The 27,882-nt window shown below is 35.9% G+C and overlaps 1 protein-coding gene across 1 annotated transcript in view; it reads left to right on the top strand.

Annotated features, from left to right (window-relative positions):
• The first annotated feature begins 3,757 nt into the window (after nt 1-3,757).
• LOC145689021 (uncharacterized) overlaps nt 3,758-27,882 on the top strand; it is a 152,204-nt gene continuing 128,079 nt past the window's right edge. The window contains exons 1-2 of the mRNA XM_081763160.1: nt 3,758-3,835; nt 14,092-14,238. Coding sequence (XP_081619286.1) covers nt 14,098-14,238 — 141 coding nt within the window. The 5' untranslated portion in view covers nt 3,758-3,835; nt 14,092-14,097. The remainder of the gene's footprint in view (nt 3,836-14,091; nt 14,239-27,882) is intronic.

Here is a 27,882-nt window from a genome sequence, read left to right as displayed (position 1 = left end):
TTTAAAAAAGCATTTACCAAAACTACACAGTTTAATAAAAAAAAAGTTTGGAAAATGTTGAACAATGCTATTTTCATAACAAAAAGCACATCCTGAGGTTGAAAAATTATGGGACTGTATGATTAACATAGTTGCACTTTGTGCTTATCAGGCCCGTATCCAGGGGGTCTAGGGAGGCCGGCCCCCCTAAAGTTTGGTGGTACCCACTAAAATTTTCACGGTAGGCTTGCAAATAAACTATAATATGGTTGGATCGGGCCCCCCCTAACTTCAGCCGGGACCCCATACAGTTTTGGGCTGGCTACAGGCCTGGTGCTCATCAACAGAATTCTCAATTTACATGTTACAAGCTACAAGTAAATGAAATTTTGAATATTTAATCCATGGCAATAATAGTATTTCGTCGCACTAGATACACTGATGAATTTAATTTCACTTTTAGTTTTTTTTTTCCGTTCACCACCGGGTCTATGAGTTCCCGCTGGGAACTGGACTCAGGTCTCCCATAGAAAAGGCGCGTATACTAACCGCTTAGCCAGGAGGAAGCTCAATACTGATGAATTTATTGGGAACTTAGTTTAAGTCCACATTCTTCAAGTCATCCTTATTCATGAGCAAAATACCTTGCAATACCTTGCACTTTTAAACGTGGTTTTCTGTTTTGTTATTGTCGCAACTTAACGAATTTAGAAGCGTGGCCATATATTTTCTGATGTAGGTTGTATTGACATTTTGACCAGTTGCCCGTTTGCACAGGGTTATCGTAGAGAGTTGAGATTTGTTCTAGCTTTTTTTATTTAACAATAGCTTTCATACAATATGCTACTTGACCCCCGGTTCCATTTGCAAATTTTGAGTTAGACCCCGCCTGGGACCCTGCGAGTGCCCCGGAGACACAAGTTTTTTATTCAAAAGGTACTGTGCTTCCCACACTAATTTGATATGTATTCGCTAAGTTTCCTTACTCGACCGTTTCCGAAAAATTTGACCCGGAATATGACTTTGTAATGTATAGTATGGAGCTCAATTTGTAACTTTTCACGCTTATATCTCCGCAACGATTGCGATCGAGGATGTATCCCTTTTCGTGTTATGTTCTTTTGGGACAAGGTATCGAACGGCCATAGTTTCGACTCGAAGTCAGAGTTACAATTGAATAGATTCCCTCGTTAGACAATGATACTATAAAATTGTAAGATATTAGTGCTCCCAATCAACCACGCAATATTTCTTTCCCTCAAGTGTATTTCGGTAAAGTACGCCTATGCTTTCGGGCTTGTTGGTTCGATAACTACCCTTGGCTTCATTGGGATCCATTGTCAGAGCGGTTGTTTGGTTTCACTTGCATTAAAACTACGGAAAAAATCTTGTTTCGTTTTCAAAAAGATACGGACGAAGGTTTTACTAAAAATGGTTTCAAGAACTGGTTTCAAAACCTCGCCGGACAAAATCTCGCCAGACCGAAACCTCGCGTTGCCAAAACCTCGCCGCCCGAAACGTCGCAGGCTAAAATCTAGCCGGGCCAAAATCTCGCGTCACCCAATATCTCGCGTGACCAAAACCTTGCCGCCCAAAACCCCGCCAAAATCTCGCCTGGACAAAACCTCGCCGTCCAAAACCTCGCGGACCAAAATCTCGCTTGGCCAAAAATTTGTGGAATGAAACCTTTCCTTAAAATTTACCAAATGAGTTTCTTAAATTGCAATTCCATATTACAAATACTAATAATAATAATAATAATAATAATAATAATAATAATAATAATAATAATAATAATAATAATAATAATAATAATAATATACAAAACATCGTGTGTGTGGGCTTTTTTGGGGTATTGTAATTTTTTCCACTTTCTTCATTCCATCACTTCCTTCATCCTGATCATCTACGTCTCCTTTAACCTACAGGACATAATCGAGGGACGTAAAAACTCAAATATTATTTCATACTTTCATAAATATTATTCGATTTTGTTAGAATTTCCTAAGGTCACCGTCAAAGTGAAATAAAAACCATCCCAGGCTCAAACTCCATCTATATTGAAAATTTGATCGAGACAGGTCGGGTAGTTCAAGAGTTACTGAGTCACAAACTCAGCCAATTTAATTTTTATGTATTTCTATATGTTTCCCCTTTCCTTCCGCCTTTCCGTCAAAGTAAAATGATACAAAAAAACACCCCAGGCGGTAACCTGATCTGTCTGGCAAATTCGATCGAGATTGGTCTCTTGGTTCAAGAGTTATTAAGTTTTATTTATTTTTATATATCTCCCCCTCCACTTCATTATGCCGTCAAAGTGAAATTACAAAAGACATCCCAGGCCCGAACCTCATCTATGTTGAAAATTTGATCGAGATCGGCCGGGTGGCTCAAGAGGTATGATGTCACAAACATAGTAATTTTCATTTTTACGTATACAGATTTTCAAAGCACGCGTTAGAATATTTTCTTCTCACTATTTTAATACAATTATGTGTTATTACAAAATATATACATATAGCTATATATAGAGCATTCTACATCGAAGAAATCGTCGTGACGAGGTTTTATACTGACGACATTTCTTCCCAGGCAAGATTACGTCTCACGTAGTTTAGACCAGGCGAAATTTTGTGTCCGGAGATCAGGACCGCGAGGTTTTGGCAGGCAAAATTTTGGGTATGACGAGATTTTGGGACGCGAGATTTTGGACCGCGAGGTTTTAGACAGGCGAGGTTTTGGCCCGGCGAGATTTTTATCCGCGAGGTTTTAGGCGGCGAGGTTTTGACCACGCGAGGTTTCGGCCCGGCGAGATTTTGGGCCGTGAGGTTTCGGCCCGGCGAGATTTTGGGCCGCAAGGTTTTATGCGGCAAGGTTTTGATCAGGCGAGGTTTTGGTCTACGAGGTTGTCGCCGCAAGGTTTTGTACCCAAACCATTAAAACTATACCTTGTGAAAACCGTCAGTCCCATTCCGGACACCCTGTACTTCATCATTTTTTTATGTTTACAAGAAATTTATTTTTCTCGAAAACTGCGCATGGGAATTTACACACTTTTCAGGTCAATTATATATATTGATTGGTATATGCCACATCTTCGGATATTTTCCCTCATTACTCGCGTGAAACTAAACAATAAGTTAGATAACACATTTAACGCCTAGCATCAAAATCAAATATTTCACTCTGAGTCCAGCAGCAATCACTAGCTCATTGACTAACAAGTGAAATTTGTACAACAACATAATAGATAAGTTTGCATAAAATATATATGCACATGGCGCTTAAAGTGTTAATGTGCCACTAACAAAATATTTATGGTATCCATTACTAAAACTTTTGTTTACTAAAATCAATTCAGAACAGCACTCACTCAATAGCGTTATTTCAGATTTTGCCAGGTCAGAGGGCTGGAGCGAAATTCTCCACCAACACAAGAATTTTACGTTTTTTTTTTATGTTACTATATTAGAATATAATCGATTACAAAGTATGGACCCCTCAAACTCAAGATAGATAGCAATGGTGCCCTGCTGTCCTCAAATGACGCCCCTGCGCCGACTACGTAAAACTCGCATTTATTAGAACTTAGGTTTAGATCGGCACGGTGACCTTGCTTGTATTTTACTCTAATGTTTAGTTCCAATGTTATCTACGAACAAATAGGCGTGTACAATTTGCGTTCACATCTATTTAAAGATTATACAACTCATATCAACTCGAAAGATTAATTATTATCTAATCGTTACAAGTAGTAACTTTTTTTCCCTTTTGGGAACTGATTTGTAGTTAGATGTTTGGCTCGATGGAAAGAAGTGTATTTTTAATTTGAAGACCTGTCTTACATTTATATGAAGTAAGTATTAGTTTAGAAACGAGTTTGGAGTATACTTTCTTAGAACATATCAGGGGTATAGGAGTGCAACCTGCTAAATCCATTTTTTTAATTTTGTCAGGAGACGAAACAAAAGTGACTCCCTTATGATTCAGAATTTTTGAACAATTGTTTTTCTTTAGTTGTAGATTTCACTCAACTGCACTAAGTAGTGACCACTAAAAAAGTTCAACAATTCTGAAACATAAGGGAGTCACTTTTGTTTCGTCTCCTGACAAAATTAAAAAATGGATTTAGCAGGTTTTGCTTCTATACCCCTGACATTTTAGCAGACGTATGCTAGAATTGTAACGAAAAAAATGTGATGGGAGGATTCTATTACCAGATTCATCTAGTTTCGTGTCATTTTCTTGATACAAAGTGGTGAAAATTAATTCATTGTTTAGTGCATTATATACGGATTTGTTTTCTTGCTTCATAATTGAGAACCTTTAACGGCTGAAGTTGTGTGGAATAAAGTTAGGTTAAGTACCTGCATCGCTTATTACAGAAGTTTCCGACACGGAAAGAACATTTAGTCAAAGTATATTTTCAATTTTCCAGAGGAAGTACAATGTGCTGGGTGCCATGTTTGCATTTTACTTCATTGATTTACATGAGAATGTTGTTCTACCTTCTTTGAAATCAATTAGAATTTTAACAATTTCGTCCTCAAATGTATTTAAATGTTCCTTGCTCCATGAAAATTAAAGCATGTGACATAATAATAATTATTATTGTTATAAAAAGTGAACGTTGTACTCTGTGAACAATACTAATTCCTGTGAGCTCCTCCGTGGCTATACGGTTAGCGTATGCGCCTTTGGGGTGGATACCCGGGTTCAATTCCCGGCGGGAGCTCCTGTGTTCGGATTCCACGTTAATCAGGTCCCGTCTTATATAGCCTTGCTGCTGAATGGAACGTTAAACTGAAAATCAACTCACAATACTAATTGCTAATAGGTATAGTCGCCCATCGCCCATCGCCCATTGCTAATAGGTTGGTACGTACGTTGCCTATCTAACAATAATGGATGGTGCTAACGTGCAGATTTAGAAGCATCGGATCATTTAACTAAAGCCTAAAATCTGCCTGATTTCAATTTAATTATTTAAAAATGAATATAGTGATGATACTAAACATGAACGTCCCTTACTATTTATTATTCAGGGAAGAGTCAAGTGTTCAACATTTATTGTGTAGCCGCCAGTTACTTTGTGGGCAAAGTGACAATAAGTAAATGAAAACTAAATATAAATATGGTAACCCTCGAAGGACCAAGGGGGGGTTACAAAGTGCCACTGTTTCGAAATTAGACCAGTGTTGCCACACTTGGTACAATTGTACCAAATTCAGCCCTTTTTGTCATTCATCGGCCCGTTGGTACCACGCTGGCATTTTCAGCCCCTTTTGTGAGAAAGTTGGTACAATTCTATCCAATTCAGCACCATTCAACAAATACTTGTCACATTTTCAAAAGTGTCAATAATAACTGGACCGGTTTTACATTATTTACAAATGTCAGTTTACTTACCTTATATTCTTCCTATAGTCTATTATCCCCCTTCTGTCGTGAAATAAGCGAGAATAAGGTTCAATAATTTATGGTTTAACTTTTTATTACATCGTACTGTTTATACACGAACTCGGAGTTGATTGATTTGTTCCTCGTTTTATATATTTTTCATATATGGCCATAATACCGTTTTGGTTTATTTTCACTTTGAAATAGAGGCACGTTTGGTTTCCTTAGAATACATACCGAAGATGATAACTTTGTTCCCTTTTAATGTGTAGCCTTTGTTATACTTCCTACGTGTGAGAAAAGTTTCATCTACTTCCACGCTTCTTCGGGCTCCACCAATTTGAATGATTTTAAAAAGTCATTTTTAAAAAGAACATTTTCTTGATTTGGGCTCTTGGAAGAGGGGGAGTAGAATGTTCTAGAACTTTACTTCTTTTAGTTTCGTGCTATAGAGCCATGCATTACACTAGTATAAAATAATGAATTCAGCCCTTTTTGTTTCAATTTGGTACTATTTTTCAGCCCGCTCCAGAGCTAGGACTGTGGCAACGGTGAATTAGACATTTTAATCGTGAATATGTGTGACATCATACTCAATAATTTTATTTTGTGTCAACAAGTTTATAAAATATTTATTTCCACGGGGCAAAACTTTCTCTTCTGTTTCCTTTGTGAACAATAACAGTTCAAAAATGGTATCTCAGAATGTGCTGAGGGCTTGGTCCTGCGATGGTTGAAATGAAAATTAACATAGTTTGAATAGAATTATAAAATTAACATATTTTGAATAGTTTTTCAAATGTAATGAAAGAAAAAAGAAGCACTGAAATGTCTCCTGTTGCTGAACACATAATTCTATAACTTGTAAAACCTTTGTTATACTCTGAACTACATATATCATGTGGGGTATTGTTAGAGAACTAGATAATTGTCACCGAAGCAACAGAAGGGACATAGTTCGGTGCAATTATACCAAAAAAAGGGTAAAACCCGAACATTAAAAAAAAAAAAAGAAAAAAGCCGAAACCTTTTCTAAAATTATCATGATACGTACTCTATTCAGAAACTGAGAGAAAGTTCAAAAAATTTCCCGCATTGGATTTCGTCACTATGGCCGCCATATTGGGTAGCCTATTTCGAACGCCAAAAGTTTTCGTGGAGACCTAGCATTCACTTTAACTGGCTATAATACAGGTTGTAAACACAGCAGAGATGTAAACTATACCTCATTGAAAATATGTTTTACTAGTTGTTCTTATTGTACGAAAATTGAAGAAATTTACGCTTTCCCTATAGGGAAAAAAGGGAAATTCTACAAAATTTTTCAGAACAGAAGTGAAAAATTGAGTTTTGGAATTTTTATTACGACATTGTAGAGAGAAGAAACAAACAAACAAACAAAAAATACATTCCGAAACCATTCCTAATAATGCTAATGATGTTTATACAATATATGGCGAGTTTGGTAAAAACAAAGCACTGAGGTTTAGGTGTATAAATTGTTTGCAATGGGCATACTCTGCATGTGCAGCTTCTAATATTAAATAATATGTTTGTGAATTTTATGGTTACAGAGATGTATAAAATATTTTTCTTTGCTTCGATACAGCAGTTTGAGTTTCTCCAGTGCTATTTTGTGTCTTGTTATTTGAAAGAAAACTTAAGATTTTAACAAACTCTATAATTAACGTATGTTTGAGATTTTGTTGTTGCAGTTGTTTCTGAAGATTCCTTTAGTGTTTATCTTTTTTATATATATGAATATAATTAATTGAGAACATCTCACTATATAAAAGGCAGATTTTGAAATCATGTTTCATTCTCGCTGTATATTCTATAATGTCTGTTATAGTGTTTGATTTAATTTGTATTTTCGTATCAATAAATATAAGGTACAGAAAGATGCGCTTCCTCTTTAGTACAAAAAATGGTACTGATTAGCATGGATGCTGAGTGCCATTACCCTACTGGTAGAACAACTGCTTTCAAACGTACGTTGTTACTTTCTAACGTTTGCAGAAATAACTGCTAACGATAGGCAACAAAATAATACGCGAAAATGTACTAGAAACATTGCTTTTTCAGACACACTCTATCTTTATGTTTTTCTACTTACAGTTTTCGCAATGTTTTTAGGCCCCACCACCACGAAATTAAAATACCACTAATTTTACAGTAATTATGTGATATCTTCAAATAGATAAAAGATAATCGAAGTGTGGAACGAGACTGCCCTAGACAATATTATTTGCATAACTTACCATTATCACGAGTCACCTAGTAGCTTTCCGTTTGGTCATTTATAAAAGCGAAAAGAAATGCCGTTTTTCTAAATGGCTGGAAATCGAAAACAAAAAAAAAGTGGGTCGTGATAACGGTAGGGCGCTCTTGTTCCACATTGGAAAGCTCGTGACGATGCCGATGTTAAGAAATTGGTCGACTGGCTTTGATGCTACAATACTTTTCCTGAACACAACGATTTATAAGGATAACCAAGAAAATTCTGTCGCTTTTTCACCCACCATCTTCGATCATCGATATGTCACCTAAGACGTGCCTGGAAGATCAAAATAGTTCTATCAGTGTAATGTACCATTACAGCTTAGGTAATGAATTTTCTTGGAGGGGTCCAATATTTTTTGAACCTACTGTACTAAGCGAATTTTCAAAATATATTTTTCGTTTCATGTAGTATAGTCATTAGTTCTTTTTTAAAACCAAAATCAATGTGGAAGCTTTGGAATAACCCAGTAGGAATTATATTTCGGGGGTATAATATTTTATTCATACATTATTTTAATGTAAATCCTCTATATGGGCATTTCAAATGGATGAGTATTGAAATTATTTACCTTAATGCTATACAAAAACATAGGCCCGCAATCGGACAGAAATTCTTGTAATTGTGCACCAATCTGATATTTGGCAGAATAATTTAGACCCCCTTCGTCCCTCTGAGATACTCATATCCTCCCAAAATCCGGTTTCATCCAGTTTTTCCCATTTTCTATTCGCTTTATATTTCTTCCACCGCCAAAACGCTTTGCTCTGATCGGGACTATTTACGACGCTCTCGTATTAAGACGCGATTATTCTCATTCTCTACTCGGGACACAACTAGACAAGACGTCGTCTGTTTCCGTTCCAGAATATTCAGGATTTTCGGATAGAAAAGCAGTAAATCCAGGTAAAATTAGTTCTATTTAAGAAATGAAGCATCCAGGAAGCTTTCGGGAGTCGAAACTTATTGAAATTCCGTCAAAAACAGTTAAAAAATTGGCGAGATATTGAATCTCAAGTTAAGGATGTCATGATGGCTGTTGACAGGAATAGCATCGAAGTGCTTCGATTTTAGAGTCGTGATTTTCAAGATTTAAGAATCAGTGATTTAAACATTTAGATTATCCTTTCCACCATACTAAATTCGTGTAGGGTACGATAGACCTGTCCACGTATAGTTCTGTGTATGTAGCTTATGTGATTTTTTTTTTACATGGCGGTATATGATTTTACCGTAGTCAGTGTAAACGCTAACAGGGACTCTCATTTATTTCTGAGTTGATCTCAGCTTCCGACAGAGACGGGTTGAACGATTTTTTGTTAGGGTTCTTTTCCCTTCCGGAAAGGGACCCTTACCATTAGTAGTTTTAATATGTCTTTTCTGGGGCATTAAAAGTATTTGGAAAACCATGATTTAATTAGTAGTAGGACCATTGGGCTCTAATTATTTCGTTTCTTTTTCCCCAGTTTAATAGAGCCGATTTAGAATGGTGAAAACAGTGGTTCGTTCATTGCACATATAGTGAATTCGTGTGATAACACGATTTAGCATATGTAGTGATATGTATTGATATTTGTTTTCTTAGTTTATGTGGTATGTAGCGTGCATGTGTGTGTGTATAATTTAGTATTTTGACCGTAGTAATATGTGAGTGAGAGTATGATTTATTTAATTACGGACAGTGTATTGTTGATCATTGACTATTCGTCTCATTTAGCCCCTTGTAGTAAGTACAACCATCCATAATTAAAATTTATAGTTAATTATGTACCGTAACTACGTAAAATGTTGCTCATATTTAACGATGATAGTGCAAAACGTAATTAGTAGTGCAAAGGTTGTTTTTGCATACTACTAACGCCATCTCGTCCTAGTTGAGAATTATTCGCCACTAGTGTTTTGTTACTTCAATACTTAGTGAACGGTTCAACTCGAGCATGACACTTCTTTTGCTGTAAACGATGAGTAAATATTAGTTCTGGCCCATAAGAATGGATATCTAGATAACTCAAATCGTAAATTAACTTTCCGGAGAAGCACGATCATTTATATAGTCTACTAATCAAATTATTAATAACATTAAACTTTGCGTTTCCACTTAACTCGAAGTTTGTCTATATGTCATTTTTTTTTTTTTTTTTTTTTTTTTTTTTTTTTGCTGCCAGGCTGCAGTTACGAATCCTCTTTTTCTGTTCCTAGAAAGATGGCATTGTTGACATTTTCTAACATATAATTGCATGTAGTTGAGAAAGTTGAGTATATTGCATACAAAATAATTCGAAGCCGTAAAGTGAAATGTACAGTAGTTTGCTGTAAAAGAAATTCATATTCAGATCATATAAAATCACGCGTGTTAGTTAAGGTGCTATAATAATTTGGTATTTTAATATAGATAATAAGACTGGTTTAAACAGTCTTGGGCGTATTGATACAATTTAGTGTGTCTGAAAATAAATCTATGTTATAGAAAATAAATAAATATAAATGAATAAGTGACTAATGATAATATTAATGATATATATATATATATATATATATATATATATATATATATATATATATATATATATATATATGTGTGTGTGTGTGTGTGTGTGTGTATGGTAGAGTATGAATAAATAATAGATCACCCAAATATATATATATGCCCAGTCGTAAAGTTTGCTACAAGGTACTAATTGTATGTATATAACGATAATTTTTAGTATATTAATTATTACGTTTGAGTTTTGTGTGAAGATGGTGTGTTACTTAAAAATGATGAATTGTATTTTCACTTTGTGGCTTGACATTGAATGGTGAATATACTGGCTAACTGATCAACCGGCCTGACGATACGAATAATAGTTATATGGTAAATAATTCCGGATATTTTCCAGTTAATTACAAACTGGAATAACCGTTTGTAGACTTGATATAATTTAAAAGTACTCGTTCAGTTTACTTTTGCGATATCACTCTGAAACTTCAAATTTTTTTCACGTTACCTGATTAAGCTAAGTTCATTATTGTTCGCAGAGGTGACGAAGGAGATAGGATCGAATAATATAGGAAAGTTATTACAGTAGACTCTCTTTATTTTCGTACCCAGGTGTCCTTCCTCCCTTCCCTTCAAATATTTTAATTTTTTTTTTCGTAGTTTTAAATTAGGTTGTTATTGAAATTAAACGACACCTCAAGGTTGGCACCCTTGCGAATGTGGGAGCTGCTAGCAAGATTTGGCAGATAACTTACTAGTACAAATTTTTTTTAATTTTATTTTTTGTTAATTTTGGCAAGTCTCTGTTAGGATTTTTTCTGTTTCATCGACTCTAGTCCAGTTTTCCATACCTTACTCGTAATTCTTCTCAGTTTCTGAGGGGCCAGATAATTCTAGGGGGCTAATGAGGGCCTGCACTTCCAATTCAATTTTGTGAAAAATGCATTTTGAGGATGTTTGTTACATCCTAAGTATGTGGGAAGAAGCATCGTTTTGGAGTATGTATTCCATGTGATATACGAGATACAAGATAATGTTATAACGCTTGGAGATTCACTTGAAAGAAAAATGGCCGATCACAGGATTAAAGGTAAACGCCACTGTCTTTCCTTCTCAACAGAGAATTCGTTTCCAAAAATTATTGATGTCACCGAACAACGGAATGACTGTCCAGATGGTTCTTGTCTTCATTATCTAGATTCTTCTGGGGATATTTGAATTCAGCAAACAGAGGATATCACACAACGATCTGACGCACTGTAAACAACGCTCTTTTGTATAAGCAATTGCAAAACAAATGCATTTTGCACTGAAGAGCCACCTAGAAACTAAATTAAGAAATAAGTTAATCTTGGACATATTTAGAAACTGTTCTGGCACTGAGTGTTACATTCAGGAGGTGACTTGAGATATTACTCCCCAAAGACGATGAAATTTACAACCAGAAAAATTTTAAGTGTCAGAAATAAATTGTTGTAACACGGATCAGTTTTCTACGAATACAAAGAACCCGCAGGCAAGGGCGCCCATATTGTGGTTTTCAAGCGAGGGCAAGTATAAGCGATGTTTCAAAAATAGTTCCAAATTTTGCTGTAACTAGTGTAAAAATTCTATTGGATTTTCGATATTCTGAAGTACAATTTCCTCTAGGGGCGCTAGCGCCCCACCTTGCCCCCTTGATGGGCGCCCTTGCCCGCAGGGTAGAAATGGAATTCCAAAACTACGGATCGATTCACTAATAGATACGATCTGACCGAAATCATGAGAAAACAATTCCAGGGATCGGAGACGCAAGCAAACTTTGGTGGACTACCAACTAAATTGTTCCATGTGATGCAAAAGAAACAACAACCAAAGAAAATCAAGATCACCAATTACTGCAATATATTATCTGAAATATTCTCTAATATAGAAGGATAATTTAGATTGAGGCGGCAACACTTCTGTGATTCAATTATTGTTCATCCGAGAGACAAATGACGAACGTAGTGCGTTTTTGGACAGTATAGCGATCATGCTGACGTGTTTGTGTTTCCGATTACGGTGATTGTGGTCAATGACGGTGTTAAAATGACAACGAAGGAATTATTCTCTCACTTCAAGTGCCATTAGAGTTATCGAAAATGCTGCGCACTATGCCTCATACTTGAGTCACCGCTTCCGCATATAACCATCTGTTGCATTCTGCACCAATTATAATTCACAGAAACATCAGGTATACTGCTCATGTGGTATAGAATCTCTTACGACGATTGGGTTGGGAGATGGAGCACCCCCTATTTCCCCACATATGAGGATCTGCAATTTTAATTTCTTGTTAAAAAAAAATTAAAAGAATCACTTCGGGGACAAGGTATCTGTGATATTCTCAGCATTTTTCGTGCCTTAGAGCGCTCTCTCAACACCCCATCACACACAGAGTGTGTCAACGGTATTCAAGGTCTGCCACATATCTGGAAACGTGTTCATCAGGCGGGAGGAGACCACATCGAGGGAATGTAACCATGTTCACGAGAGTAAAACATTTCATTTTCATACCCCAGACGTATACCACTTTAGTCTAAATGATCTTCATAAGTACATTAAAAAGGATTTAAGTTTTCTTCGTGAAATCTCAACATGAAGACTTAGAGCAGAAATCAGGAAAGTACGCAATACGGACCAACCTGCCACCTCCTTTTATCCTTCCCGAGAGATTCGTTTCAATGTTTGTTAGCACTTACTTGTTCGAATTTGTAACGTAGCTCTACAAAAAGCAAGTTTATCGATTTTTCATTTAAAGAATTAACACGGCTATAGTCTCAACTTTAATAAAAGGATAAAATCAAAAGATTGAGTTAATGGTTAACAGTTACACTTGCAGTTTGATCTTGAAAAATGGGCAAGATATCATTTGCGAAGAAGTATGTTCCCTATATCAATTATGCAAGTGAATTTCAAAGTAAATACTTTCTATTGGAACGAGAATGAACTAAAAAGTGTGTCGAACACTATGGAAAGAAACCACGAGCGACAGTGAAACATTAATTCTTATCTCAAGCTTCGTAGAACAAACTTTTCTCTGCATGTAGATGAACCTTATAATAAGTGTCAATAATGACTTCAGGAGCTCTGAGGGAAAATTCTCCCGGGAACATGTCTTCAGTTGTGCTCAATGCGAATTTCTAGTGTTTTCTCAGTACTGCTTCCATTTCCCGTGTATTTAATGTCCGCTCCGAATGTGGATAGAAATACTTTCTATCAATATGCAACAAAGAAACTGGAATCTTTCAGGGTAGGAAAAGAGGGGGACAAAGATAAACAGAAGTTGAGGTGGCGATTTCTCTTTCCAAAATGTAGGATGCTACGCCAGGTCAACCATTTTCATCCCTCCACACGAGTAACTTCAAATTTTGTTACACAAGACAAAGTATTTCTTTTTAAAAAGGTTCCAAATAACCTCATTGCTGAGCAATAAGTGAAATCCATGTAAAATATGACCAAATATATGTTTTTATAGCTCATCGGAACCAAAATATGACCTAACACCAAACATGTATTTATATGACCAACAAAACAGTGTTTTCGTGTTCACGAAAGTGAGAAATGTGTTTGTATTTAATTAGACGTATATATATATATATATATATATATATATATATATATATATATATATATATATATATATATATATATATATATATATATATATATATAAAGTTGCCAGGATATAGATACATATAGCATGTCATAGAAAACCGACCCTTCTTATAAACACGATGTAATTTTACTTTTGTAATATTTTCTGTTTGTTATATATTGAAATATGTTTACGCAGCTTTTACTTGGGGAACTTAATAAAGAAGTTTTTTTTTTGTCGTAAACTGTGCTAAAAAAAACTAAATTGGTTGTAACATATCACTTCTGAAATTTAACACGTTACAAATTGCTTAAGTTATTTTCCACCTTTCAGCTTGATATGTCGTCTCCGAAAGAGAGGAGGTCCAAAATTAAAGAAATCGGATGTCCTGAGAATTTCTGCCATGTTGTTCACGTGAAGCATCCTCAAGAAACGAACATAGACTGGGATGATCCTGACCTTTGTGTTTTTCTGAACAATGTAAGTATGGTCATTACCAAACATGTTTTCATATGAAGCCACCTCAGAGTCCAAAAGATCCAACCCTCATCTGAAAATCCATTCCAGAATAATGATCATTGGAATGTAATCTACTGACGTAGGTTGGCCAAACTCAATTATTTCCAACTGAGTTATCTGTGGTGTTATAGTTTGTTGCTTTACTTCTCAACAAATCATACGGAGAGGTGAAGGAGCTGGCAGGTAACATCACGTTTATAAGACAGTGGTAACAGGCAAACAAGAACATCGATAGCATAATCGATAGTCTTGCAGGCATACTACTCGTGGATCCATGACTGAGAGTTCATTGCCAACACTTGCTCTCCAACGTCATTGCTAACCCTCCTCAGTGAGAGGCAAACAAGAACATCGATTGCATAGTCGATAGTCTTGCAGGCATACTACTCGTGGATCCATGACTGAGAGTTCATTGCCAACACTTGCTCTCCAACGTCATTGCTCAACCTCACTAGTGAGAGGCAAACAAGAACATTGATAGCGTAGTTTACAGTTTGACAGGCATATTACTCGTAGATCCATGACTGAGAGTTCAATTTCAACAGTTGTTCTTCAACGTCATTCCTAAACTTCCACAGTGACAGACAAACAAGAACATCTCTTACTTGTTAGTAGTGGTTTTTACGCGCATATGACTCACGAATCCACGAATAAACTTACATTGCTAACATCCCTTCATTCCGTTCTCTTCATCATCGGAGGTGTGAATGTTACAGGAAACCTCGATACCAAGTACGAAACAGGAATTCGAGGCTTAATAGCAGGACAATCATTCAATTTGTTGCAATGCTTCCTTGCATTCAACTTACATTCAACTCAGGTCCATTAGAGCCACCATACTTTTCAATAACCCGGAGAAAGACCTTATGTGCTTGACATGGTTCTCTTCACCAATATCAAAGTAACAGAGCCACCTATATCCATCATCGCTCTAGAGTCGGACTATAATCCAGTCATCTTTGCCATAGACCATTTTCATATATCACTTGAAACTAAGTTTTTGCCTACTGTGACAAATACCGTCATATTTTATCTACTTTCACTGATCTCAGAGTATCTGTTTCCACCTGATGAGGACTTAGGCAATTTTTTTTTTTTTTTTTTTTTTTTTTTGCTGAATTCACTTCTGAAATTCAAAGTGCACACGAGCATAATACTTTAGAAACATTTCATCAATACTTTCTTCTAGGAGTGAAGATCTTTGTACTGGGTTCTTGATTCAACTCAAGCACTGGGCCAGGAAGCTATGGCGGTCTAGTCGACTACCGGAAATGAAAAAGTATTCAATCCAACGATATTCAGAATCAAGAAGAGACTCCGACATATCAAGAACGTTCTCTGGAACAATATTCGAGCCACTTTCAAGAGGTCCAAATGTAAGTAATCTAGCGAAACATTCATCCACAAGTTCACAGCCGGTCAATGAATCGCAAGGACTATTCTTCATTCAAGAGAAAGAAGTGGAACTAATTTCACAAATGATCGAAGAGAAATTTAACAATAGCACTGAGTACTAAGACGAAGACTAAAAGTCAGTTCATCGTTAACCTCAACTACCGCATCCCACGACCCAAGAGTCATTACCCTTCCATGAAAAGAGCGCAATATTATTAAACGAATTACACATACGAAAGCTGCAAGTTCAGATAGCATTTCATCCGCAACCATTAAGCAAAGTTCTTGGAGACTTGCAATTCAACTTTAAGTTTTCAGTGCAATGCTTCGCACAGACCACTATACAACAACTTGGAAAGATCTACTTGTGATCATGCTTCCTAAAACAACAAAGTTTCTATGGAACTATTGGACTATCAGTCTTTTAAGACATATTAGCAAGGTCAAATAACGGCTTCTGCAACAAAAATCTTCATGACTTCTGACAGATAATTGATTACTGTTGGAATATTAGTTTGTATTAAAACCTACTTCCAGCTCTGTTGCACAACATACAAAGAGAGTGGAAAGAATCACTTTCAACACTAAGGCACATACATTAGCAATTCTCTTAGATGTCGAGAAAGCATTTGGCAATGTGTCGCATTCCGGTCATTTATTCAAGAAGCACTACCAACATTTTCCCACATTCTGGATCAATTTGCTGACATCACTTCTCGGAGATCACCTACATTTTTCGAAGATTATAATATTTCAGCTGGCGATTCACAAGGTACTTGGCAGTCGCTGATCTTGTACACTGTCTACACCTGGGGTACACAAACATTGATCTAGGAATTTTGTTGGTGGCACCAATACCTTTGCACAGCACATCTGATTGAAACGCTAACTCGACCAAATACAAGAATTGAGAACAAAGTGGGACATAAAAGTCAAAGCCAACAAGATTCAACTGTTACGCTTCACAAGAACACAACATTATGATGTGGAAAACATTATTCTTGATAGCATCCCACTTCAATCGTAATTTGTAGTTAGATATCTAGAAGCCTACCTTGACAAGATCTTGAACTTTCCAAAACACCTGCGCAGCACTGCACAAAAAACAAACATCGTCTTAAAGCATACCACAGCTTTCCTTAAGATCTCGTCGGTCTATTTTCTGCACTAAAATCCAGTTCCTTCAACTGCAAGATCCATGGTTACAAACCAACTACTATACCCACACAAAGATATACTCTTCAACGAGTTCAAAATCAAGTCACTCGCGTCATCTCACGATACAAGAGACATACAAGGAAGCAGAATTGCATTAGGTCCGTAACATTCTGTACCCCAAAACACCATCGAATATCACGGAAGTTTTGGAAGAAAAGACAGCTCTATTCACGAAAATTTAAAATAGTAGAGATGAGCGTAGAGAAAAACCTTAAATCTGGAACATTCTCCTGTGAACTTGGGTGGGTGATGATTAATTTAAACACCGTTTTATAATTCGTTTTCTTTAAGTTTCTGTGAATTAACACCACTAAATAATCATTTTCATATTTGGGTTCCCGATAAAAATTCTGTAGTAGAAAGATAGTGAGCGTAGGATTTTCTAGATTAACACTTGTGAATGATACCTAACTCTTGTAGGAAGGAAGGACTGAAACTGAAGTTGTGCCTCTGAGAAGGGTTTGGTAAGCACTAGCAGAATGCTCTACAGCTGTTGAGGAACTATTAGAAAGTAACAAACCTGAAGTAAATTATATGAATTCACAGTGGAGTGCTCATTCCACGCATGGGCGTAACCCTCTAAGTTTAACCTCCCTCTCGAAATATCATTCTAGAGCTCCTTCGTGGCTAAGAGATTAGCGTACGCTCCTTTGGCGCGATAGACCCGAGTTCGATTCCCAATGGGAGCTCATGTAGTTCGGATTTCATGTTAGTAAGTATGTCCACGGCTCATATCGCCTCTCTGCTAAACAGGACATTAAACTAAAAATCGACTGAACTCAACTCAAATATCATTCTGCCCTTTAAAGGTATCTTTCTTCACCGAGTTAATTTATCATTCTTCAGCTTGATTGTACTTCCATGGAAAATTAGATACTCTTCCAATAATATCATGGACCGAACCTGAAACCGAAAACTCACGAGGATCCACAAAACAGAGGTGAAACTTTTGAAATGTGTATGGAAAAAATCTTAATATGCAAGAATACTGAAGAAATTTCCTAAATTCTCAAATATACAGAAACAAATGCTCCTTTCTATGGCTTATTTTTGCATGTATCAAAAAAAGAAAAAGAAAAGAAAAAGAAATCAACTGTGGAATGCATATATGCATTTACATAGTACTCTCCCTTTTTACCCAGTAACTCTAATTGTTGCAAATAGTATGTGCATACAGAAGTTAGTGTTTTACCGTTGAGAAAATATAAATAAAAATAGATACTATTGGCGTACGCAGAATTTCATCAAGGGGATTCAAAAACTATATCTTATATCTCTTCAGGACAAGCGTGATTTTTGTATAGACATCTTAATATAGTAATGTAGTAATTATTTAATATCTTAATCAAGGAACTGTTTAACCACGAAACTTCCTTGCGTACGGCACTGGTAGATACAATCTGCTAGTTAAATGTAATATGCTACATATAGGTATACAGCACATATATAAGTAATCATTTCTTCCAGCAAAGTGGAAACTGTTATTACTTGGCAAATGTTAATTATTATTAATGAAATAAAAATTCGTTTTTATTTGGTTCTCTCGGAAACAACTTATCAAAATGTAGCATTGATCTTTTTATTTTATTCAACTTCATGGGACCTGTCAAGTGATATACAATATGCCTTACCTTTCAACAATATTTTAGGTAAAGAAAAAATAAAATTTAAGGATCAATAATAAGTTAAGGCAATATCTCATTAACTATAATATGTTATGTTGTCTTGGTAGAGTCATAATAAAGACCTTAATAAGGACCCATTTCAGTACCATTTCCACCCCAATAAGTGGCAGGGTGCTCATAGAACATCAATTTTTAGTTTCACGGAGAAATTAATTTTTCACAATTTTCTCGACAACTAGGCACAAGTTTTTACACTTATGCATGTCATTTTGTTCAGATCTGGACTGTCTATCAACTCGTATTTATATATATCATCCTTGAACAAAGTTTTTTTTTTATTTTCGGGAAACAGTAACAATATTGTAGAATGTGTACTGAATACCTTGTTGAAAGGGGGGTGTAAAAACAAGAAATAGACGTTCAAGCATCGAATTGCGGACTCATTAAGTTATCTTTGCCATAAGAAACATTCCTATTATCTTAATGTTTGTCCTGCGAAACATTATAATTATCTGAAAGCTATGTTTGTCTCGAGAAATATTATTATCTTTAAGTCACCTTTGTTGAGAGAAACATTATTATTATCTTTAAATCATCTTTGTCGTGAGAAACAATATTATTATTTTTAAGTCATCTTTGTTAACATCATTATTATCTTAAAGCCATGTTTGTCCTGAGAATCAGTATTATCTTTAAGTCATCTTTGTAGAGAGAAACATTATTATTATCTTTAAATCATCTTTGTCGTGAGAAACAATATTATTATTTTTAAGTCATCTTTGTTAACATCATTATTATCTTAAAGCCATGTTTGTCCTGAGAAACATTATTATCTTTAAGTCACCTTTGTTTAGAGAAACATTATTATTATCTTTAAATCATCTTTGTCGTGAGAAACAATATTATTATTTTTAAGTCATCTTTGTTAACATCATTATTATCTTAAAGCCATGTTTGTCCTGAGAATCATTATTATCTTTAAGTCATCTTTGTTGAGACAAACATTATTATTATCTTTAAATCGTCTTTGTCGTGAGAAACAATATTATTATTATTTTTAACTCATCTTTTTCGGAGAAACATTATTATTATTATCTTAAAGCTATGTTTGCCCTCAGAAATATTATTATATTTAAGTCACCTTTGTTGAGAGAAACATTATCATCTTTGTCGTGAGAAACAATATTATTATTTTTAAGTCATTTTTGTTCTAAGAAACATTATTATTATTATCTTAGAGCTATGTTTTTTCCTGAGAAATATTATTATCTTTAAGTCATCCTTGTTGAGCAAACATTATTATTATCTTTAAATCATTTTTGACGTGAGAAACATTATTATTTTTAAGTCATCTTTTTCTGAGAAACATTATTATTATTATCTTAAAGCCATGTTTGTCCTGAGAAATATTATTATCTTTAAGTCACCCCCAGACAGCAATTTAAACTTGCTGCAAGTTGCCACAAACTTGCTGTTGCAAGGTAAATTAGCTTGCCGCAAGCTATACTATGCAAGCCAATTAGCTTGCATTAAGCTTGTGGCAAGCTAGTTAGTTACATCTGGGCAAGGCTTGGGGCAAGCTTGTCTTTACAAGTTAAACACAAGTCAAATTATCTCAAACGCAAGCCAAGTATAAGCGTATTCTCACCAATGGCAAGCTTTATTAAGCTTATTGCAAGCGAAACACACGCCAAAGAAGTTATATATGGAATCTTGCACTAAGCGAATTTAGATAAAACAGTATGAAATCATTATAATTTAACCGTCTGACTAAATCTATGCTACAATATATTGTCCCCTCGCCTCACCAATTATTGAAGCATATGCACAACCATGAAAACACCCAAGTCTCCCATCTGCTTCTGCAAAACACCAAAATAAGCATAATTGTTACGGTTTAGTTGTGATACGAAACGCTTTTTTTTTTTTTTTTTGAGAGGAAGATTTTAGGTTGAACAAGGAATGGGTTTTCTTATAGGATTTTTTTTTTTTTTTTGGTGGAGTATTTATTTATTTGTAGGGCATAATTCATTCCATTGGTATTAATCATCAATTATTTGCATATGGAACTGCCACTAGAGGGTTACGCCCTCTCTCTCGGCATGTGATGTGTTGTAAACAAGTGCAAACATAAATAATATTAGTTGTACAATGTGATATAAAGAGAACTACGTGCGAAATGAAACAAGTACTACCAAAAGTGCTTAATAGAACAATATGCATGAACATATATAATAAACATTAAGATACTGAGCATTGCGAAAGATAACATAAAGTTATAAACAAGGAATAAGCGAGAAAAATAATGTAAAGATAAACTGAAAGGATATATAATATTATATGTTGAATATAATTAGATTTTTTTTTTTTTTTATAAATATATTAGCATGATTGATGAGATGAAAGTGCATTATACGCCACAACACAATGAAATGGTTAATATAAACGAATGCATGTTAGGCTTCTGTCTTGGGGCGGCTCAAGACTGATGGAGACATGGGGAGCCCAGATTATTGTTGAGGACGAACTGTGCAGCTATGGAAAAAGATGAGGGATGACTTGATGAATGATTTGACGTTGAAAGAATCTGCGATGAAAGTGATCCATAGGAAGATTGTTTACGTGAAGTGTGATCAAGATACTTAACGGTGTATGGCAATATTTGAAAGTAGAATCCTGCTCTGAGTCTATGAATATTGTGTCCAGAAAAATATCTTTATGAGATTCTAGGCATTTGGCTATGTATCGTTTACGTAAGAGTGAGATATGTTCTACAAGTGGTGGAAAGTCTATTCGATTGTATAGTTCTCGGTTAGGATATGGTAATTTGATGCGGTATGCTAAGCGCACTGCATGGCGCTCCATAATTTCGAGCCTATTGTAGAATCTAGACGGTGCTGGGGACCAAGCAATATGTCCGAATGTAAGTATGCTACGCATGAACGCTTTATAGGTGTTAATAAGCAGCCTTGAATTTAGCCCCCAATGCTGTCCTACGAGCCTGCGAAGCAATTGTAGCCTGTTTTTTGCTTTAAGCACAAGTTTCTGGAAATGAGCAGTCCACTGTAGTTTGTTATCGTATGTTATTCCTAAATACGTTACTGAGTTAGTCGGTTTTAATCGGTGTGTTCCAACAGTGATATCAAGCAGATTAGGGTTGCGGTGAACTTTACTGCGGCATTTAGGTGGTATGATGACAAGTGTTTGAGTTTTCTCCTCATTTACAGTAAGTTTCCATTTTGTACACCACGCAAGAAATTGATTAATTGTGAGTTGTAAGCTTCGATTAATATGCTGTATAGTTCTCCCAAGAGTTAGGAAAGCAGTATCATCAGCATATTGGAATAAATAAGTTGGAGGAGCAGGTACTGGTACGTCTGATGCGTACAAAATGTATAGAAGAGGAGACAAGCTGGACCCTTGAGGTACTCCTGTGTATGGAAAGATGGGATGGGAGAGGGTATTGTTGATACATACATATGCGATTCGATTCAGTATGAATGAGAAAATTACCCTAACATATGTCAGTGGTAGTCCAAATTTAAGCAATTTGGAAAATAGACCATAATGCCAAATTCGATCGAATGCTTTCTCTAGATCCATTAAAATTAAACAAGATGGGAGCGATCTATTATATTGGTTAACGAGAGTGGTCGTCAAACGAAGCAACTGGTCATTAATACTGTATGATGGTCGAAAACCGGTCTGGAAAATTGGAAGGAGTTGACGATCATGCAGATATTGATGTAAGCGTTTTACAAGAATTTTTTTCCAAAACTTTCCCCAATGTCGCAGTCAATTGTATTGGCCTATACGAACTGACAGAATGTGGCGGCTTGTTCGGTTTTAGAAACATACAAACTTTGGAGACTTTCCATTCAACTGGGTAATATCCTGTACGGAGAATAAAAGTATAAATAGCTGCGAGAAGAATAAAAAACTTTACTGAGCATTCTTTGATAAGTCGGTAGGATATTTTATCAAAACCAGGCGCTGTGTTGCGTTTTCCTTTGATACTCGTCTGTATTTCGTCATGGGTGATAGAAAATGTTAAAGGTTGATTCTCATCTAAGGTGTGAGTAGTTGATGGCTGTAATAGGTGAGCGATGGTAGTTTCTGAGAATCTGGGACTATCTTCATGTTGACCGTCGGGCGGAGTGAACACAGTTTGTAAATGAGAGGCAAATGCATCGGCTTTATCCTGATCTGAATGCAAAGGATCGTTGTTTCGGAAAAGTGGATATCTTGTTGTTGTTTGCTGCCCGGTCAACTGATGAAACTTTTTCCAATATCGTGTGGGATGAGTTTCTTCATTCAACTGACTGCATGTTTTGTGCCACGTCAAGCGTTTATGGGCGACAATATAATTGTGCACAGTTCTTTGCCATCTACGTGCCTGTGTTAGATATTCAGGGTTATGAGTGCGCTCATATTGTCTATAATAATGCCGAGATTTTCTTACTAAGTGCAAATATTGCGGAGGCAAAACAGGCTGATATGCTTTACCGTGATAAGTGGGAATGTTGTCATGTGCGCTTGTAGCAATGGCCTGCGTGAGTGTGGTTATGGTTGTGTTTAGACTCTCCTCTGTATCCGGTGGTAGTACAGTTTCTAATGCAGCGTCAATATCCGAGCGATATTTATGCCAGTTAGTTTTGTCATACAAATATATGGTACGTTCGGCTGCTGTCGGAGAAACGTTTTTACGTACATCGTTGACCGTGATTTTCACCGGTAAATGGTCGCTACCTATGCAATCCAAGACTTCGATATAACTCCTGTCTATGAGTGAAGTGGTAGAAAGAACAACATCCGGTGTAGTTTGGCTACTTGGTCTGGTGTGCTTCGGAAGGGGATATATGTGACCATGTAAGGAAAGTGCTATATGGTCTGCAAACTGAGTCTTTTCCCTCTCGGAACGGCTATGGATATTGATGTCTGCCAGTATCAGAAGATGCTTGTATGTTTGAAACAAATGTGTGAAATACTCGAGTGGTATCACGTGTCCGGGACGTACATATATTGTTGCTATCGTAATTGCGATGTTAGGTAGATAGATAGTTGCTGTAAGATGTTCAGGAAGTCGGTAGGGAAGCCGAGTCTGATGCTGTCGGTAAGATAACTTATTATTTATGCCAATTGCCACTCCACCTTGCGCTCGTACATTATCTTGTGAAAAGTCATAGCGCATGAGTTGATACCGTGGAAATCGTGATGGCATTGTTGGTTTTAAAGCAGTTTCATTTAAAGCGAAAACATCAATATTTTCTTCTAAAAGCAGGTGTTCAAAAAGAGCTTTATGTTGCGGCAATGACCGTATGTTCATAAATAAGAAGGCCAAACCCATGATAATGTAGTAAGCTATTGGCTTAGACAGCAGTTTCTCTCGGAGAGATGTGAAAATGTACATAATTCCCTGAATATGTGGCATACAGATTGATATGGAAAATGCTCGTGGCGGCAGCAATGACATGTTCAAGAATGAACTGTCTTTGAAAAGGAAAAATATTTTGTAGAACAAGCGTGAAATATCGAAGAAAATTTTCAACTGTAAGACCGGAAGTGATTGATTGGTCGGCTTGAACTGGTGGATCAGTTGTACGCAATGGCACTGTGAGTTCAGGGCGATCTGCTGGTGGGGCTGGCTTAGCTTTACATTTGTAGCTGTATGTAGGGTGTGACCCAGGACATACAGAGCAGTGAGCAGGCTTTTGGTGATTTGGACAGTCTTTAGTCTCGTGCTGCTCAGCACAGTAACCACATTTAGGGATGTTAGGACATTTTGCTGTCACGTGCGAGTTGTAAGTCTGACATCGTTCGCATCGAATAGGCAGGGGTGAATTAGTACGTGACGGTTCGACTCTGTGCCTTTTCTTAAAGATGTACGCTCCCTCTTGAAGGAGGGTATCAATAGACGATTTGTTGGAGGTTAGCACACGAACCATGTATGTAGGTCCCGTTTGATTTCTGATGCGAATGCATTTGTCGACAGGAATGCCTTCAGCTGTAAGCTCTTCCAGTACTTCTGCATCAGTGATTTCCGGTAGAACACCACGGATAACAACAGATAACATTGGAGTCTTTGGTGGCGGAGGTGTTTGCTTAATTTTGCTGGTAAGCTGTTTCAGCTTGGCATTTTTTCCAAAGATTTCATAGCTAGCCTTGTTTCGTAATGTAGTTCCAAAGTTCACATCCTCAGATCGGATAATGACACCATTCTTGGTGAAGACTATTTGCTTGACACTAGCTCTTGGAAGGTACTTAACTATTTGGTTGAAAATAAGCCGAGAATTATTGTATTTTAGATCGAAATCAGTCAATAGAAATGAGTAGACAGGTAAACGTTGAGGAATTGGGTTTGTAGCTCCTGGATTGTTTTCAGAGGTTGCATTAGACGAACATTGCATAGGTTCTTCAATGCTGGTAGATGGAGCAACATAGTGCGGTGATTAAACGAAACGCGCCGTTGCTTCTTACAAATATCTAACATGTTGCTATATTAGCGGCGAGTACTTGAAATTTCTACCTTTTTATATAAAAACGCAGAAAAATGTTTATACTTTAAACACAGCGTTCAGATAAAGTTTATACTGTAAGTTAAACTTGAAGTTTATATTAAAATATCTGCAACAGTTCTGTATTCTTTCGCGAAATAAGTAGGCTCAAATCTGCTGCCATCTATGTTCACATTTATGCTTTATACGTAAATACTACAATTCGTTATGCCTCATAGTTACCGAAATATGAGGAAATAAAGAGCGATATTATAGGTACGTGGGACTAGAGTACTAGAGTACTAGACGGAACAATTAAAAAAAAAAATAATTAAGTTTGTCCTTTATTCAAGCTGAATGCTAACAAGATACTAACAACGCGAACACTACCTTATCGCCGAAAGTAAGGAGGTCAGCGTCACGTGGATTTTGAGAACAACTGAAAATCGAAAGCGCGCTGGCTTTTTACTTCAATCTAAAGAAAAGCGTCTCGCAAGCGAAGCGTGGGTTGCCCGCACTACGGTTTGCGCTAAGCAGAAATAAGCTTTTGTGTATAAGCCAAAGCGAAATAAAATCAAATAAAAGCGATAGGCAAGCTTGCGGCAAGCAAACATGCTGTCTGGGACCTTTGTTGAGAGAAATATTATCATCTTTGTCGTGAGAAACAATATTATTATTTTTAAGTCTTCTTTGTTCTGAGAAACATTATTATTATTATCTTAAAGCCATGTTTGTCCTGAGAAATATTATTATCTTTAAGTGATCTTTGTGGATAGAAACATTATTATTAATGAAGGTCGGTTTCTAGACATTTCTTAAATGTAAGCAGACAATATTTAGACGCCTCCACCTAAATCACAATAAAAGAGTAGAAAGTTGTAATGGACAAAATAATTCTTTCAGTTAAAAAATTTATTCAATATGTAGTCTCCCTGTGAATAGAGCGAAAAATCTCAATATTATAACTAATTGCCTGTGGATGAATACTTGAACAAAGTTCCATTTTTAATAATTAATAATATTTTTTTAATTAAATAAGCACAAGACACAACTAAGGTATATACATAAGACGTGCTTTGGCAAGTACACTTGAAGCATAAAAGTTGCAACAATAAAACTCATGAGCTTCAAGTCAAACATTAACACCGGTTTGATTGTAACAAAGAGGTATGCTCTTATGCTTCATTAAAATCATATTTACATAGTATTTTCTAGTGATACGATTTTGGTAATAGCTTAATTCCTTGGTTTCTTTGTCACTGAAAATTCATGTTACAACGTCACTTTTCTGGCTTTCAATTTGGCAAAATTTCTTATTATTGCATCCGTATCAAATTCAGTGAGTATGTCATTTTCAATGGCATCAAAAATAACTTTATCCATTAGCTAGTCCATTTTATCGTTCTTGAGATGTTGATCTCTAATAATGCTTTATTAATTTTATCTAAACTTGTTTATTAGACAACAAATGATGTTAAGTGAGTGCTTTAATCGATATATAATTTGTCTTCGACCCAGCGATGGAACTTCAAAATCAGGTCCCCCGCAAAAAGTATTTTTAGGGCCTCTAACGCCTATAAAAAATTCAATTCTTTGTTTCTCTTTCCAATATAGACATTCCAAATAAAGGAATGAGCAACACAATGTAAACGCAAACAGTGGTGCACACAAGATCTCTCTTGGGTCCGAAGTTTTTTCGGAGCAGCCTAAATAATGCAAATATTTTTGTGCATTTGATCGCTGAAATTGTGCTAATTTTCTTAAAAATTACAAGTTCTGGGCGATTCAAATTCCCGGAATACCTCCGTCGGTGCATCCCTGAACAGAAGTAACTAATAATCAAAACTCTACTTTGCATTAATACTGTTAAAAATAACGCTCTATCTAAAATGTAATACGAAAGAATGGATTGATCGATAATGATTGTTATATTGTTATAATACAACTAGCATTCTGGAAAAGAACAGTGTTAACTATAATTCTAATGACCTTTCGATGCAGGGCCGGCCTTAGGTTCGGGGCCCGATTGGGAACATTTTGCGGGGACCCAGGTTTACAAGTAACTTGCACCAAGGCCTGTAGAACCTATCTATCTATCTATCTATCTATCTATCTATCTATCTATCTATCTATCTATCTATCTATCTATCTATCTATCTATCTATCTATCTATCTATCTATCTACTGCCGGTCAAAAGTTTCCTGACAAGCGTTTGATCTTATATTTCAATGAACTAATCAATATATTTTCGATAGGGAAAGCTACCAATTTGAAATATTATGTTTGTATAAGCTTATAGATGTCTCTCCCTTTTGTAACATATTAACATCTAGTATAAAAGAAAGTCGGTGATTATTTTAAATAAAAATAACGTGATGAAGATTATGAAGTAATTTTGATTATTCGAAAAATATTTTAAACATAAGCAATTAATTCTTTTTTTATAGTTACTCCTGGAATATAATTGTGGTATATGTCTTATTAGAGATAAATAATGTCAGAAGTGTACATTATTAGTGAACAGTATTATAAGATACAGTATAATGATGTCTTGAACACTCGTGGATTTTTTTGCTTTCTTTGGTGTTTGTTGTTGTGATTTGTTAGAAATTATGGACAGAGATGAGACCTTAAGTGTAAAGTCACTCGCTGGAGTCATTATGCGTCATAATGCGGGACTTTCTGTTCGTCAAATAACTTCCAAACTGAAATTAGCTCCATATACTCTTGCTGATTCCATCAAGTTTTTTCAGCGAACACGAGAGAATGTGGTGAAAACCCAACTGAAAGTTCTCATATTACGGCACGTACGGAAGATTGTACCATTGCAGTGTTTAGCAAAAGAAATAGGAAGTTTACTGCACTGGAACTA

Source organism: Thermobia domestica, chromosome 7, assembly GCF_964235325.1.
Source record: "Thermobia domestica chromosome 7, izTheDome1.hap1.1, whole genome shotgun sequence".
Taxonomy (NCBI): domain Eukaryota; kingdom Metazoa; phylum Arthropoda; class Insecta; order Zygentoma; family Lepismatidae; genus Thermobia; species Thermobia domestica.
The sequence above is the reverse complement of the archived record's forward strand: the minus strand, read 5'-3'. Positions and strand labels throughout refer to the sequence as shown.